This window comes from Psittacula echo, assembly GCF_963264785.1.
Source record: "Psittacula echo genome assembly, chromosome: 4".
Classification (NCBI taxonomy): Eukaryota; Metazoa; Chordata; class Aves; order Psittaciformes; family Psittacidae; genus Psittacula; species Psittacula echo.
In genome coordinates, this window is record NC_137738.1 from 43,408,548 (window position 1) to 43,425,106 (window position 16,559).

Below are 16,559 nucleotides of genomic sequence, written 5' to 3' on the forward strand. Positions count from 1 at the left end.
CCCGGCAGAAATCTCCCACTGGCAGTGAAGCCTCCCTCTCCTTTCCCCAACGTCCCTTCCGCACGGCCGCCCGCCCCGCGGGGCTGAGGCGCTGGGGAGCATGAGGCGGCGGCGGGGACCTGTTGTGTAGGGGAGGCGGGGGTTAAGCGCGGGGCGCGGAGCGTGAGGCGGGGGAGCGGCTCCGCGGGGAGGGGGCAGAGGATGAGGACCTGCTCTGCGGGCGCTGGTGTCTGTCGGGGACCGGCTCTGCCGCGCGCTGCCTCGGGCTCGGGAAACTCCCCTGCGGCGGAGCAGTGACAGGGAGGAGGGCCCGCGGCGGGGAGACCCGCGACCCCGGCTCTGCGCCGAGCGGCGGCCGCTTCGCGCTGAACTAACTGCGGCTGCAGGGAGAAGAGCGCTTGAAGTGTCTCGGAAGCTGGAGTTGCAGCCTGGCTCCTTTCCCCCCTCCCTTTTTTCGTTTTTTCCTCCTCCTTACTGATCTGTTCCCCGCGTCTCTTGAGGGAACGTTTTAGGAATGGTCATTTTTAGCAGTGAAATCTGCTGCGCGAAGGAGGATTATAACAAATCTCTATGAATGCTAGACTCGATTGCTAAACCTTGCCTTGACCAACCTTCTGACCCTCGGAGAGCTCTCTCAGGGTGCGCGTGGGAAGGAAAGAACAATCTTCCCCTTTGAAAATAAACTTGAAAAAAAAAAAAAATAAAACAAACTAATTTTTTTGGACAGACTAACTGCTTTATAATCCCCCCCCCCCTTTTTTTTAAATTTCCTTTTTCTTGTTTTGTGATAAGTTGTTTTAAAACGGATTGTCTTACATGATGGTTTTGTAACTGATGGAGGAAGCCGAAGGAAGGATCCCTCTCAAGCGTTTCTGATGTGACAGCTTTGGTTTCGGAGGAGTTAAGTGGTGTTTGCATGATACACCTATTGCTAGCCTGGTAGAGACTATTTTTTCGTCTTTTTATTTGCTTTTTTTAATTAACTGGGGCTGGTGGAGAGGGCTGTCTTGGTCGGAAGACTGTTTGCACACGTTTATATATTGTATATATTTTTGGTGGGGTTCTCCCCACATTTTACTCTCCCTTGATGACTCCTGGAGGTAGTAGTGGGCCCATGAAAGACTGTGAATACAGTCAAATCAGCACACACAGCTCTTCATCTCCCATGGAGTCTCCCCATAAGAAAAAGAAATCAGTTCCCAAGAGAAAATGGGAGGTTTTTCCTGGAAGAAACAAATTCTTCTGCAATGGGAGGATCATGATGGCTCGACAGACTGGAGTCTTCTATCTGACTCTTGTTCTCATCTTGGTCACCAGTGGACTCTTCTTTGCATTTGAGTAAGTAACATTGAAGTCTTTGTATCTTCCTTATCTTTCTCTAGTTACCTGTTTTCTGGCTGCAACTAATCATGTTTATTCAGATATCATGGAGAATGCTGACTGAATTCAGCTAATGTTGGTTTATATAATTGAAAATATTATCTGATAAGATGCTGGGGGCATAGGATCCAGTTTTGGTTATCACACTGTGGAAAACTGATGTTTGTGTTTAAGGTTGTAGGGCCTTCATGCCACAGGTTTCCAGCTCTTGCTGATGTTGCAAGAAGAGTATAAAACAGCGGGTTTGGGATGGTCAGGAAGTGATGTAGCTTCTTGTCTGTTAGTTTTTCTGCTGAGAGTCAAAACTGGCAGGTGCAAAATACTGACCTTTTGTAACAGAAAATGCAAGAAAAGTGGTATCTTTCATCAGTTCATGGGTTAGGCATGGTTTTAACTTAGAATGAAAAACAAAACCCAATAAAAAACGAAAACCAAAAAGGAGAGGATATACCTAGCATGTGCAATTTTGCATGTACCTAGCTTTCCACCACTAGGTAACAGCATTACTTTCTGTTTGTGATGATAACTTGTGAGCTGGGTCTTAGTTTAAGCTATACATGTTTTAGAAGTTTGGGTTTTTCTTTAAGCAAGCTTTTGATGTCCTCCTAGGGCTTTTTTCTCTGTTGCTCTGAATCTTCAGGAGTCCTTTTCATTTATGTAAAGTGGACATACGGTGACAGCACATCAGATATACTGATTTTTGCACTTATATTGGAATGGTTAAATGAAATATGTATGGCAAGAAAGAATTAGGCAAATGATATGAACAATATGGTTCGACTTACTTTTTTTAAAGCACAGAGTTTCCAGATGCTCACACTGCTTAAACACTGGCTATAGTAATAATTGAATTATTTTTAAAGTGTTAATGCTGTCTTACCTGTTCTAAACTATAGTAGCTTGGCTTGTGGCAGGAAAAAAATCTTCAAATTACATATTACAGCTTTTACTATTTTCTTGACTAGAAACTATTATGTATAAGTAAGCTTCAGTGCTGCTCTCAGAAATTCTGTTCACTTTGATGAGTGATACAGTTGAATGACAAAGGTCATTCATTACTTGGTGTCTTTCAGGAAGATGACAGTGATGTTAACAAACCCTAAATTGTACCAGTTAAATGCAGACCGTGTTAACATACTGGTAGTAGTAAAGAAGGTAAAAATGCTCAGCAGGTGACCAGTTGCTAATTATATCTGTGACTTCAGCAAATGAATTGTCTTCCATGTGCTTCAGATTAGAGTGATGTTTTAATTGTAAATCTTATGCAGACATTACAAAGCTGCTTGAATATGCTTTGAGTAGCTGAAATAACAGTCAATATGATATCCATATACTGCAAATGTGTTTACTTTCCTGCTTTTAAAGGGGTATTAAAGGTGTAACCTGATAGTATTGGATCAGGACTGCGTGCTACTCTATTCTGTGTGTCATGATTAGGCTTAATTTTGGAAAGGTTTTGTGTGTGGGCTGATATCTGCATCTCTGTGCTGCCTCATCACCTTCAGCAGAGCCTCTGAAGGGAAGTGCTGGACTGCCTGCAAATACCAGAGTGTAAATGTGGGATCAAAACTGTAATGTTTTATAATCATGATTGTGAAACTTATTTATTAAGCTACAATTTATAGCTTATTTATATGTCTTAACACTTGGTTGCTTCAGAGAGAAATATTCTCTGCAGCTGCATGATTCAGAACTGCTAAAGCAGGATGAGCTTCTAGCAGTTCATCACCTTCCAATTTCATTACTACTGTGAGTTATGTGTTCTTACCAAAGTTGAACACTACAGCTTCTGTCATGTCTTTGAGCTTATTTGGAGTGATGGACGACATCTTTAGTCAAGCCGTAGCACTTTTTTATATATAATTGGTGCTTATTCTAACTGGCAGTCTTGAAGCAGGAAAAATCTTTGGCTTTATATAACTATATAAATTCTGTGTGTGTGTATGTGTGTACTGGTCTTGAGTCATTCTTGTATCACTTGCACTCTCCTTTTAAGGAAAATCAAAGTAGAGGGTGGCAATGATAATTCATTTTGATAATAATAAGGTAGACTTTGTTTTTTAAGAAGCACTCACACTGGAAAATTATTACTCATCCTCTGGAGGCTAATTAAAAAACCAAACCCTTAGACTATGAGAATGGTGTTGAGTGCGTTTGTGATGTTTGAACTGCCGAAGGTTGTTGGTTTTACAATGAAAAGAGGTAATCTCTGACTAAAACGTGTTATTTTGAAGCAGTTTCTAAGTAATAATCTAAAGTTACAACTTATTGATTGGTTGATGGCAACTCGAGGAGTTAGTGTCATTTCCATTATTTGGCTGACTTGGTTATGGTGCTCCTCATTAACCACCAGAATGACAGAAATGTGTTTCAGTCCTTTGTGTACAGGTGGGTCAAACTCATTTTTAAATGGGCATGTGCTCCGAGTGTCTGAACTGGAAGGTCAAACTGTTATTGAAGAGGAAAGACACCCTGTATGTTCTTGCAATTGTTTGGTCTTTTTGCTACAGTTGAAATAAATGATTTTATTCCTTTGGTTTTGGAAACTGGAAAATAGGTACTCATCATGTTCCAAGTCATTCCCCGGTTGCAGCCTGTGAAGTGGGGGTGTAGGAAAGATAGGACTTTGACAGCTAATTCCTGGGGAAGCATCGTGCTAACATAAACAGTTGTCCTTTACCTTTTTGGCTTTGTTCGTTCTTCCAACGTGATTTCCCCCTCACCCTCCTCCTTTTATTTTACTGTTGACACCCGTTCATCCAGAGCTGTATCTCACGTGCTGTGGAATCCTGTCCAGGGGAGAAATACATCTCTCTGAATCAAAAAATCCTACCTCTCCAAAAGCAAACATATGTCATACATCTCGACCTGTGTAGCTTTTGACATTGAACCATGCCTTTGCAATCTTTTGTATTTATGCTTCTGTGCTTTTTCCTGCCTACTTTTTCCAGTATGTACCGTTGGTTGGTTTTATTCCTTTCTCTCTGTTGACTTTTAGCTCTCATATACTCCAAATACATCACCATTTCTCCCTTTTGTCATTTCACTGTTCTTTTTCATTTTCAAAGAGGTAAGCCAGAATTTGCTTAAAAGAAAAATAACAACGAACTAGGAGCTTTCAAGCAGGTAAAATATTTATAATTCCTGCCTCCCTGCCCTTCCAAAGGTAGAGAATGGAAATAAGAAACAGTTTTATTTCTGTAACTTATCTATTAAATGTAACATGAATTATTGCAAGAACTTCTGGGTCCCAAGAAGGATGCTGTGCTTGAGGTATTCTTAAAAATGCCTATTTCAAAATGCTCAAGATGAGGCACCGCAAGTTACTTAAGTTGTCTTTAAAATTTGGGTATGTTGTTTTATTTTGGAAATATATTTCCTAAATCTAACCGTATGATATTTAGCCTTTTTTCTTTTTTTCTTGCAAATCTGGCTTTGTGTTGCACTTCCCTTTTTTCCTTTGCCTTGCCCCATTACACAGACATATATATATTTTAAACTGTTCAGTGCTCATGTAAAAGTAGCTGCATGAAAGCCTGGAAAACAAATTCCTTCCCCCAGAGCAAAGACAACATCCATAACTGAAGGGCAGATCTCACTGCTGTACTTAGCCAGTTCAACCACTGTATTTACATAAGTTAAGTCCTTTATTGGTGCAATAGAGGCAAAACTAAGGCACTTCATACTGCTTTTATGCAGCTGGGTATGCATAGTCAAAAGAGAAAAGAACCCTTTATGCCCATGGTCATTTGGAGTACTATTTTTGTAGGTTACAGTAAAGCAAAATGGAGGCTGAATGACATATTTATCACAGCAGGATATGTAAAACAAACATCTTGTTGTTAAATGGCAAATCTTAGATGAATGCACAAGCTTCACAGGTTCCAGAGCGGTGGTAGATGGGTTTGGCTGCATTACTATTGTGAGTTAATGCTGCTTCTGTGTGCCAGCTCCCTTTTTCTTGGACCTCATGGTGCAGGTAGCAGGAGAGAACATGTCTGCACCTGAGCTGCTTCAGGTCAGGCAGGCAAATTAAACTACCCATTAAAGGTGGGTTTAGGTGAAGATGCCAACTGAACTGAATTGATTCAGGCACAGTCATGTTTTCTTGTATCAACTCAGTTGCAGGGTGAATGGTTCTGGAAGAAGGTTGGAACAGATGGTGGGATGCTGGAAGGGCTGATGCAGTGCAGCTTTTTTCCTCTGTAAATGTGAGTCAGAGCCCTATCACTTCTGATACCATTTGACACTTGCACTGATTCAACAAACTGGAGGGTTTGGGTTTTGGGGTTTTTTTTGAACTGGTTAACACTTAATTTTTGTGTAATTGCACTATCTTTCAAAAAGGGATGCTCGAAAATTATTTAAACTGAGACTGTTCATGTGCATGTGCATACAAATCACTGCTTTCTATCTGCTCTTGCAGTCACTGGCAACCTGCTCCATGCCTCCCACCCTGAAAACCAGTGTGACTGGAGGACATTTATGAGTCACACTATTGGGTGCAGTGTAGATTGTTCAATATTGAACTTCTATAGCATGCACTATGGCAAAGTGGTGTAACTTGCTGCTCACTGTGACAAACCTCTATGTGTAAACACTTATGTCAATAAGCTGAGCATCTTCACTGTGGTATCAACAACCATCACCATCTTACGGCGAATGTTCCGTGCTCTTGAAAGAGGTGGATTCTTAATGTGAGGTCCTATGCCAATTAGGTGGAATGTTCTTAATCTGATAAACCTCCTTTATCTTTCTTCCTTTGCTCTTAGGACAAGTAGCTTAGTTGCATCTTTTGATGTCCTTAAACAATATGTTCCTTAGCAGGAAGTGCTACCAATGTGACTTCAGGTATTAAAGGCTGCTAGAAACATTTTGTGCTGAAGACGTCAAAATGGATTTCAAAGCAAAAATTGTGGCGTATAAACTGGAATGATCATTTAACAAGAGAACCGCGTCCTTTTCTACATTAAAGGCAGTAGTTGCCTAATAGTGCAAGTGGTGTAGGCAAGTGCACAGAAGAATAGGTGTTTCCCCCTAACCCCCAGTTTTCTTTGTTTAATAAAACCCTGTCATTAACATTAAACCAAAGCAGTATTTCTGTTTCTCATTTTGCCATATTATACATCTCTGACAGTTTAGTGAAAAAGACATGGAAGGCAGCAATTCTAATTTTCAGGGTTTACTTTTTGTATTGAATTTACATAGATGTACCAAGTAACATGGTAAATTCCTAAGGGATGGCATGCATTCCAACCAGATGTTGTTTATTCTTTGCACTTTAATTACCCTGAAAATGTTAGCTGCAGAATCTAATCTCTTTCAGGTACAAGGTATATCTAATATTTTTCTCCTTTGATAAGGGACTTTCCTCGGTCACAAAAAAATGTACTTAATCCATCTCTTTTAAGTTTCCCAGTGATCTGTGCATGTCTGCTGAAGTTTCTCCCTGGACAAAAGGGTATAGTTTTGTACTACCCTAACTTAAAGTAGCACTTCACTGAGCAGGTACCTCAGTTTAAACTTTTAAACCTGCTTTGAATGAATTGCATGATACAAATTGAAATAATTTCACCCAGAGATGTACCAATAACATTTGATATTAGGTCATGCATCTCTACTTTTCAAGGCTAGGTCTATTTATGTGGAAATGGGCAAAGACTGAGTGCTTCAGTTTTTCAGGGTGAAATTCTGTGAGGATAACCTCTTTTGCTTTTGGAAGTCACACCTTTTTTAGTTCTCCTGAAACTACAGAGGCTTTTTATGGTTTTGTAACACTTCACTTGTTTTCTAAAATAAATGTTAATCAGCTTTTTTCCCAGTGTTGTTTTGTTTTGGTTTTTTGTTTGTTTGGTTGGGTTCTTTAATTCAACTTAGTTGATGGCCTTTATCTGCTGTTTCATGGAGAAGACAAGTTTTGAACACGATTTTTTGTCTTTTGATTTCCTCCTTTCTCCCCTATAGTTCTGCTTGTATTTCCACTTTTTTTTTTTTTTTTTTTTCTTCAGAGGTGAGGGCAATGAAAACGGAGTGTAATAGTGCAAGAAGTGATGTTGGCTTCTCAGATACTATGACCTCTCAGGACCTGGAGGAAATCCCTGTGTAGCTTTGGACCATCGATACATGCACATCTTCAGAGTTAAATGTGAATGTTTGTACTGTTCTTTGCTTGATGTCATTCTGACCCCTTGGAGAAAGAGAGGAAATTTCATCACAGCCTGCCGGATGATGGTTTTCTATGTTCATCATAGCTCAGCATGGTTCCTGTAGATAGGTGTAGATTCTCACCTGCGATATTTGGTATCCTTTCCAGAGTGGGGAAAAAAGAAATTTTCAAAGTTTTATTATGTATATAAATGTCTTCAAATATTTACAAATGCTGATGAATAATACTTATTTAAATCTTCATTCTTCAGAACATGACGTTAGACTTGTAATTTTATGACACTTGTTTGATGAAATCTTAATTTATCACTTAAAGGTTTGTGGTTTCTATTGTTGATATAATCTGTATAGTCTGCCTGTTTTCTTTTGTCTTTCCCTGAGTAGGTACTCATGCCCCTTTGACTGAATGGATGTGTGCTCAAGGTATAAGATGTATCTCCTGGAGACTAGTGCAAGGGAGTTACATTAACTAGATTTACACTATTCAAAAACTAATTTCTATTAGTTCTGGTCATTGTCATGTGACTGTCTCTGGGACTCTTCTCACGTCACCCTGCAGAAGTTTTCATAACTTGTTTGAAAGGGAGATGTTCAGGGTTTTTTTCAGATATGTTCTCAGGAATCATGTTACATGTTTAAGTTTGTGTAAAGCATTCTTTTTACTTGTGTTCAACTTTGGACTAATAGTGCAAAAAATACCTTTGTTGATACGTGATTTACGTCATAGCTGCATTGTATTATTAGTTTGTAAATGGGATTTCGTACAAAACACAAAACAGTGTTATCAGTGGATCTGGATGACTGAGAAACTATCTTGCTTTGGAATGAAAAGGGGAAATAGTCTGTACAGAACTTGAACCAAACTGTTCTGTTCATTTGCCTTTTTTTTTTTTTTTTTTTTTTTTTTTTTTGAGCGGGGAGAGGACAAGCATGGGTCTGAAAAGAAGTATTTTATTACAAATATGTGGGCTTATTTGTAGTTTCTGTAGAAACTGGAATGCTGGAATTTGAACTGGGCATTAAATACAGAAATTCTTTTTTAACAGTGAAGTTATACCTTTCAGGTAGCTAAGAACAAGAAGACAAAACTTCTAATGGAAATGGCCTCTCCATTTATTGCAGCATTAAACTGATAGTTGTAACATTCAAATGTGAACTAATTAATGGGAAGGTGAAGAAACAGGAGGAGAAAGCTGAGAATATTTTTAACTTTATAAGCTGCGTGATTGTTTCAAAATAGCCCAGCCAAAAACTTCACTGGCTTAAAATACTGGAACATCTTGAAAAATTGCTTAAAATGTTATAACAACTTTATCTAGGAAATTTTTGCTCACCTGATTGGCAGTCCTTCTAAGTGAGGCTGTAGTAGCTAACGATCACTTAAGTTCCAGGCTGCCAATAAAGGTTTGTACATGTCAGTGCTTCTTGTCTTTCATTTGGCAGAGCTGATGGAAAAGGGGAAAAATCCCCTGAAGTCAGCTGGAACTACCAAAGTTTATTACACTTCATATAATCACAGCCCTTTTTTTTTTTTTTTGTCAGAACTTCATACAAAAGCTGTGAAGTGGTTAAACATTTTACAAACCAAAGAGACACACTAAAATCAAGAAATCAAGATGAAGCCTGTGTTTAATAGCCAGAAACAAAATTCTGTTCAGATTTTTCACATTGCAGAAGTATTGAATGTTAGTAACATAAAATGTACTTAGGGGAAGAGGCTGAACTCTTTCGGAATTTTAGTTTTGTGTAACACTCGCCCCATCCCTTACCCTGTTGTATGTGTTCATAGTCAAACTTCTGTTCATACTTCAGTTACTAGGCGAGGCGGGCTTTGCATTTGTGAAGCCTGACCATGGGCTTTCTGCAGTGTGCATTAGTGGAGATCTTGCCCAATTGCATTCCAGAACTTTAACTGCTAAGTTGACAGTGTGCTGTGGTGCTATATGATAATTCAGCATCTGTATCACTGATCACTTCCTTTTCATCAGCATCCGTTGGGTCTATTCACATTATTGTGGGATGGTGGCTAGTGATGTCTTACATAATGTGCTTGGCTAATGAGAACACAGCTGGTTTTGTTTTATGGTTTTCCCCTCCTGCCATCCCCTTAAGTTGCTTACTGCAATAAAGTAGTTGCTTACCAGCAGCATGCATTTATTGCGGTGAATATGCAGTAGGTTCAATTTCTTCTTCAACTTTTACTCATACTGTTAAAAAAATGTTTTATGAAACAGAGATTGAATAGAATACTGAGAATTAAATTGAAAGCTGAGAACCCAAACTCGGAAGTTAAAATGTACATAAAATTTGCAGTTTATGAATTTCATATTACAGTGTAAGTGCAGGGTAACACTGTCACGTTGTCTTCACTGAGTGAATGTATGAAATAAGTTTGTGGGGTTTAGCATACGTTTCTTATACGTATCTATTAGTTCTTAAGAGCAAGGAACAGTTATGCTGGAATTTGTTACTATTTTAGCATAAACACTAAGTATATTACTAAAAGTTAGATTAAACAACATTGGCAGGGATTGGAAGTAGTAATCCAAACCTTTTGTTTCTGATTGTGATCAATTTTGTGTGCTTTTTTTTTTTCAAACTGTCTGGACATCTGGAAATTGGAATCCTGGTCTTACATGTTCAGCGCACTTGTTAGATATCCCATTGGTTACAAATGCCATGTTTCAGGGTAGAGAAGCAAGTTGTCAGACCAGTACTTAAGTTTTGCTGTATGCTTGTTTATGCTCATGGTGTGGGTTTTTGTGGCACAATGTCTGTTCCTTAGTGAATACTGTTTCATTGGCAAAAGGGCTTTCTAGTGTTGAATTAGAATGTGGAAGTTATAGTTTTTCCTAACTTGGAACTATTTGAGGCTGTTAAAAGCACTAAGAGGAAAAGTAAAAGCTAGAATAGCGTTGACTTTTCTCTCATCAGTATTGCAACTCTTTAAGAGACTTCCCTTCTTGTGAGTGTGGTTTCTTTAGAGCTCATAATGCTTTTATATAGTGAAAAAGTGCAACTTTTGAGATACTTTTATTGTTCAACATGATTTGTTGGATTGAGGGCTGGACAGGCATCGGATGTGGAAATATCCGAGTAAACTTTGTCATTAGTCTGAATAGACTGGTACATGAAATGTGTTGCATGGTGTGATAAAGAAAATTGGAGTGTACAGGCCAGTTCACTGATTTGCCTCAGTGAACTGGCCTGGAGAAGAGAAGGCTCAGGTGGCATCTTATTAAAGAAGTAGCTGACTGGGGAGGATGAGTCAAAAAAGAAAAAAAAAGGAGCCCTGGAGGCAATGAGCACAAAATGAAACACCATTTAAATATCAGAAAGAACCTGGGGTGGTTTTTTGTTTGATTGTTTGTCTTGGTTTTGTCTGTTTGCCTATTTGGTTTGGGGTTTTTTGCTGTGAGGATGATTGAACACTGGCACAGGTTGCCCAGAGAGGCTACAGGCATTCTGAAAACCAGCCAGATGTAGACCTGAGGAGTCTCCTTTAACTGACTCTGCTTTGAGCTAGCTTTGGACTCGATCTCCAGAGGTCCCATTCTACCTCAGCCATTCTGTCACATGTGAAAACCTGACAACTTCTTCCCATAAGATAGCAAAAGGTATATCTAGTGAGATTGTTTTAATAACCCCATTTATTACATCACCCATTTCACAAGAACTTCAGTTTTACGTAGTCTTGGAATCAGAACCTAAAGTCTCAGTCCAACAGAACTTCAAAATTTGCAAGTGAAATAGACATAACTGTTCTTTCTGTCCCCTCGCCTTTTCTCACCTTGAATATGGCTTTCTCAGTACAAAGTGCATTTTCCAACATTTATTGGAGGTTCTTTTTCTGCTTTCTTTCACTTATCTGCTGTTCCTAAGCAAGCTTTGCCCTCTACTATTCATCTGGTTTTTGCTGAACTATAGTTAGTATTTTCTTATCACGTAAGCAGCAGCATTTTATTAAACATTGATTTGCTAAACAAACAAATAAACAAGTAAATAATTCCAGTTCTGGATTACAATTTGGAAATAAAATAAGAGGAGAAAGCTTAAATGAAGTGGAGCATATTTTATTTCAGTAAAATCTATCTGAATCTTTACATCCTGTAGTAGCTATCACTGCGGAGTTTCTCTCAGGCTGGTGGAAGCCAAAGGGGCATTTCCCTATACTGCCTATTCAAAGCACCATTTTTCAGAGTGAACTTCATGCCTGTAGACCTGCCTGTTTTTTTTCTGAGGTGACAGAGGTTTGATTATTACTGCTCATGAATTCAAACAGAACTTAGAGTATTTCATAGGAACATCTCAGTTTCCTTTCTGTTTATCAGGCCTAGTTGCAGTGAGACCAATCTAATGGTTGTAGGTTGCTGAAAAGAATGGACCCACCTCTTCCCTTCTCCCAGGCCTCAAACGGTGCTTGTTTTATCTGGCTCTCTGTTTTTTCCACCTAGCGGTGAACCACTTCAGGGAGTTCCCTTCCTGCTGAAAGCTAGTCCTGCCCTTCTGCCTACACAGAGAAAAACTTTTTGTTGCTTTAGATCCCTGAGGTGAATTCCTGAAAATCCAGAAAAATGTCATTAATAGTGCAAGGGAGGATGTGAAAGGGAGGAGTTTGTCAGGTCGGCATAGCTGTGATTTGAAATTATATCCCAACTTGAGGAAACTTGGTGTTACATAGTCTTGGTTCATTGTTTGGCATCTGTGAGGGCACAGACATAACATCTTTAGGCTTACTCAAATTACTGTTTAGTTGCTTAATGAGAGTCTTCAGAGTTCTGACTTCTTAACCATATTTTATTTTGAAAGTAACTGGACTGTAGTTTACAGAACTTGAACTGCAGCATCTTCCAAATAACACATTATTAAGTACTCCTTAGTTGTTTGTGTCTTACAGTTTTTCTGTTTGGGTTTTTTTGTTTGTTTGTTTGTTTGCTTTTTTAATAGAGACATTATACCCAATTCTGTGACACAACACAAGGGCAGTAACTGAAGCAATTCTTCCTGCATCCTTGCCTATGTAGTCTGTGTTCCCCATATCCAGATTGCAGAGCCAATGTATTCTAATACAGGGCATATGAATACTTCTTCACCTTGGTTTGTATAAAAACAGCTGAGTTAGCTCAAAATACGCTGAACTGAACAAGGAAATGAGTATTCTCAGTCCTTGCCATTTCTCCCACACTTCAGCTGAGATAGCAAACAGCCCATGGAAATTGCCTGTTTCTTCACAGTCCTGTTCAGCTGCCCACTTGGGTGGTGTTTTGTTTTGCTGGTTAGTATGGTAAAAGTTGAAAGTTTCAGCATTGGGAAGAATCATAAAGCAGTAAATGGAAAATTGAACAGCCTGCATGCTAGAAGAAGTTGGAGTGGATGTCTCTATTCACAGTGTGATAAAAGAATTGGCCTTTAAAATTATTTCGTTAAATAAGACACCTAAAGCTAATCAGAGCAGAAGGAATTGTCTATAGAGCAGAAGACTGGGAAGAAGTTGTGGACTGGAATCTGACAGAGATTAATCTAATTTACTGTAAGACCTTGAAAGGTTAATAATTCTTCTTTTACAAGATACTAAGCTCAGAAAGCTCTCTTCTGTTTACCTTGAGCTGTGGAGGCTCTGAGACCTCTCATCACTGATGTGAGTGTTCCTCTTCAGAGTAAAATATGTTGGGGTTTTTTCCCCCCCGTAATGTAATGAACTCTAGATCCTTTTAGGATCAGGATGTGCTGTGCATTGTGGGGTTTTTTTAATGCTGTTCCCTGGAAACTGGAATCTCATTTCCAGTACTTGAGTATACCAAAAGAAGTGTGCTGGGGGCAGAAGGACATTTCAGAGGAAAGCATATAGAGATTGGGTTGGATAAAATAATTTTGCTTTTTTACTCAGCTCATACTCGAAAGTAGTGGGAAACAGGCAACTGGCTGTGAATGTGAAAATCATAACAGTCTGATATGCTAGGATCCCAGTAAGTGAAATTATTGTGGGCTGACATCCAGCTCGATTGAAAGGTAAACATGCCCTTCCCAATGCACATACCTTTCTGGTATTGAATTCTAGAAAACTTTAACCAACAGTTGAAGTCTGGAGGTGCAGTATTAGCCAGTGGTTGACTGTTCTTGGCAAAAGTAAGTTTATTTTCTGTTCTGAAACTTTTTTTTTTTTTTAAGCAGTTTTTGGCACTAACCCTTTCTGTTGCAACAAAGAAATGGCATTTGTGAGAACATAGGTTTGTTGCTTCTTAGTTCAATACAAAAGAAGTGACACTTGTTGCAAAGGCAATTCACTATTACTGAAATAACAATGTCACTGAAATAAGCTTTTAATTTGAGCTTTATTACAACTATTCTTTCTGACTGCAAAATAGAGGTCAAAGATTTAGGGAGCGTACCACTTGTCACTGAAGTTGATCCCTACAGATCAAGTGTAGTTGCATAGTTTTGTTATTCATCCAGAGTGAGTACATCCAGCTGTGCGTGCCTTCCTAGTCCCAATGATAAAAAGACTGACAATTTTGGAAGATTGTTCAATGCAAGCAGAAGAGTTGGGGCAGGGTGATAAGGAGTGGGGAGGAACTCACTTATCTGCTGTAGCATTTCCTTCTGGAAAAAAAAGGGACAGGTGCACTCTGTCCATATTTGGTTAGTACCTATAAGCAAGCTAGTAATAACTTCTGATACACAGGCTGGTTTTTTCCATTATTAGTGTATGCAGTACTGTAGACAGAGTTGGACCGCAATCGAAGTTCATAGAATCATGGAATAGTTAAAGTTGGAAAGGACCTTGAGATCATTTAGTTCCAACCCCCAAGTTGCTTGTACGTGTTGTGTCCTACCAACATCTTTCTCACTTCAGAGGCTGAAAGTGAAAAATTAACATATGAAAAATAGTTGTGTAGAGATATGAGATGTTGAAGTGGCTCAAGGAGATACACTGGCAGTTCTAGTTCATCAGCACAGAATTCAGAACTCTGGGAATGACAGCATGGTGCATAAACTTTGTTATTAGACTCCTTTTGGAGTTTGGTAATTTATGTATTTGTTATAAGAGCAGGCCAGAAAAGAGAACTGTTAAGGACAGTAACACCAGTAGTGCTGTAAGGTTTCAAAATATTTTTGTGTGTTTTCAGTCGTGAAATACTTTTCCCTTTCCTTACTGTTCCTAATTTTTCTTATGCTAATCTTTGATGATGGGAAGGCTCTGTGGCTCTGGATAAAGTTGTTCTTTTTTTACTTTCAGTGCCGTGATGATGAGGGAAAGACCCAGGAGGCACACTTGCGGGTTACATATGGGAGACATAGTGGGTTATTCTGAATGTTATATGTAGGCAGGAGTCTGCAGGCGTGACAGTCTCTCAAAGATGTATGTTGTCTTGTCTTCATAAAAGTGTTGATATCTGCCCAAGTTTGAGTCTTCTGTGTGTGCTAGGAACTTGATGTTTATGATGTGAAATCTCTGAAACCTGTGCCTGTGCTGGGCATGCCTCTCTGAGGGCTTGGCAGAACCCTCACTGAAATTAAAGTTTTGAGCAATGTCAGCCTACTCCTGAGTTTGGTCACAAAACTGTTTTTAGGAGCTAAGCTCTGCTGTGTGTGGATGCTTTCATCTGTGGCTACAGGCAGCATAAACGAAGAACAATGAAATGGCTTCATTCACCCCACATCTTTCAGTTTCTACAGCCTCCACTTTCGTGTGTTACAGAAGTCATCTTCACTTAAACCCCAGTTCATCTCCAGTACAGTCCCACCTACAGCTTTAAGTAAAACAGGGCTCCTTGGTGGGTTGGAGGGGTCTGGAAACTAAAAGCTCTGCTATAAGGTGTATGACAGGGAAAGGAGAGCTTGGCAGAAGGGTATCAGATTGAACTTATACAGTCATCTAAAGTTGTTTTTGTTTTTCCATGTGCCTCTAGTTGAGGAGGGAAGCATTTATCTTTCACAGTGCTCATAGTGTGGGTGACTGGGAGGAACTGGCGAAGGTTCAGAGATGGTCTTTGCAGGTGACAAAGTACAACCAGGAATGAGCAGAATTGGACAGCCCAGGCCATGATGGAAATACTTGTGCACGGGGAGGCTCCTGCTTTGCTGTATAAACCAAGGTGGCTTGATGCATAATCTGTCTTTAACATGGTACAGAATACTTGATTGTGTAGGTCTAAATGTTGCTTGTATAGGAATTACTATAAGAAAAAACCTGCATTGTAACCCTAAATACTCATTTTGCTTTTCAGTTAAAGTTCTAAACGAGTTGTAAAAGGGAAGCTATTGGATTTAAGTACATGTGAATAGTCAAACTTGTGGAATAGAAAAGTGACCAGTGAAATTGCCTGGGTTTCAGTGAAATGGAAATTCGCAGCAAATTTGGGTTGGCAGAGTCCATGGCATAATAGTATTTAATGCAGACAGTTTTCATTTTGTGACCATTTTACATGGGCTTTCTTTACATTTAAAAAAAACCAATCTTCTAACGCTTAAGGCACTACTTCTCACAAGGTAAGGTCCTGCAGATAGTTTGGTAATGAGGCATACCAGCCCTATATTGACCAATTTTAATTTTTCTGTTGTAGTGCCTCAGAACCTACTTTTTCCTTTTGCAATTGCTTGTGTTTTTGTATTCTGACAGTCAGTTTTCGTTTTTGCTTTCTGTATGTTAGCATTAAACATTTAATATTTTTTATTTTGAAGGTGCAGGAAACTTAGTGCTGCTTTAGCTTTGGTCATGTGTTATAGTTCTAAATTTGTTTTCAGTTTGTAAGATGACCCCACTTTCTGATAGCTGTGTTGACTAAAGTGGACTAAAGTTCATTTACCAGTGGAGGAAACTGAGGGAAATCAGTTTGGTTCTTCAGAGACAGCATTGGTCTAGTACACATAAAAAAAGTATAAATAACTCAAAGTACTGTTTAACTGTGTGTGGTCATAATAAAAGGACCAGAGATCTGTGCATGTGTGTGACAGACATGCAGGGTGATAATTTCTGCTCTATACAGACTTTCCTCAGCTGTGTTGAAAAGCAG

The 16,559-nt window shown here is 39.2% G+C and overlaps 1 protein-coding gene across 2 annotated transcripts in view; it reads left to right on the plus strand.

Annotated features, from left to right (window-relative positions):
- Window positions 1–886: 886 nt before the first annotated feature.
- The window catches only part of ZDHHC14 (zDHHC palmitoyltransferase 14), a gene marked incomplete at its 3' end in the record, with an annotated part of 98,993 nt that continues 83,320 nt past the window's right edge, over window positions 887–16,559 (plus strand). For both annotated transcript variants that reach the window (XM_080615200.1, XM_080615201.1), the window contains exon 1: window positions 887–1,338. In XM_080615200.1, the coding sequence (XP_080471326.1) occupies window positions 1,088–1,338 (251 nt within the window). In that variant the 5' untranslated portion in view covers window positions 887–1,087. The remainder of the gene's footprint in view (window positions 1,339–16,559) is intronic.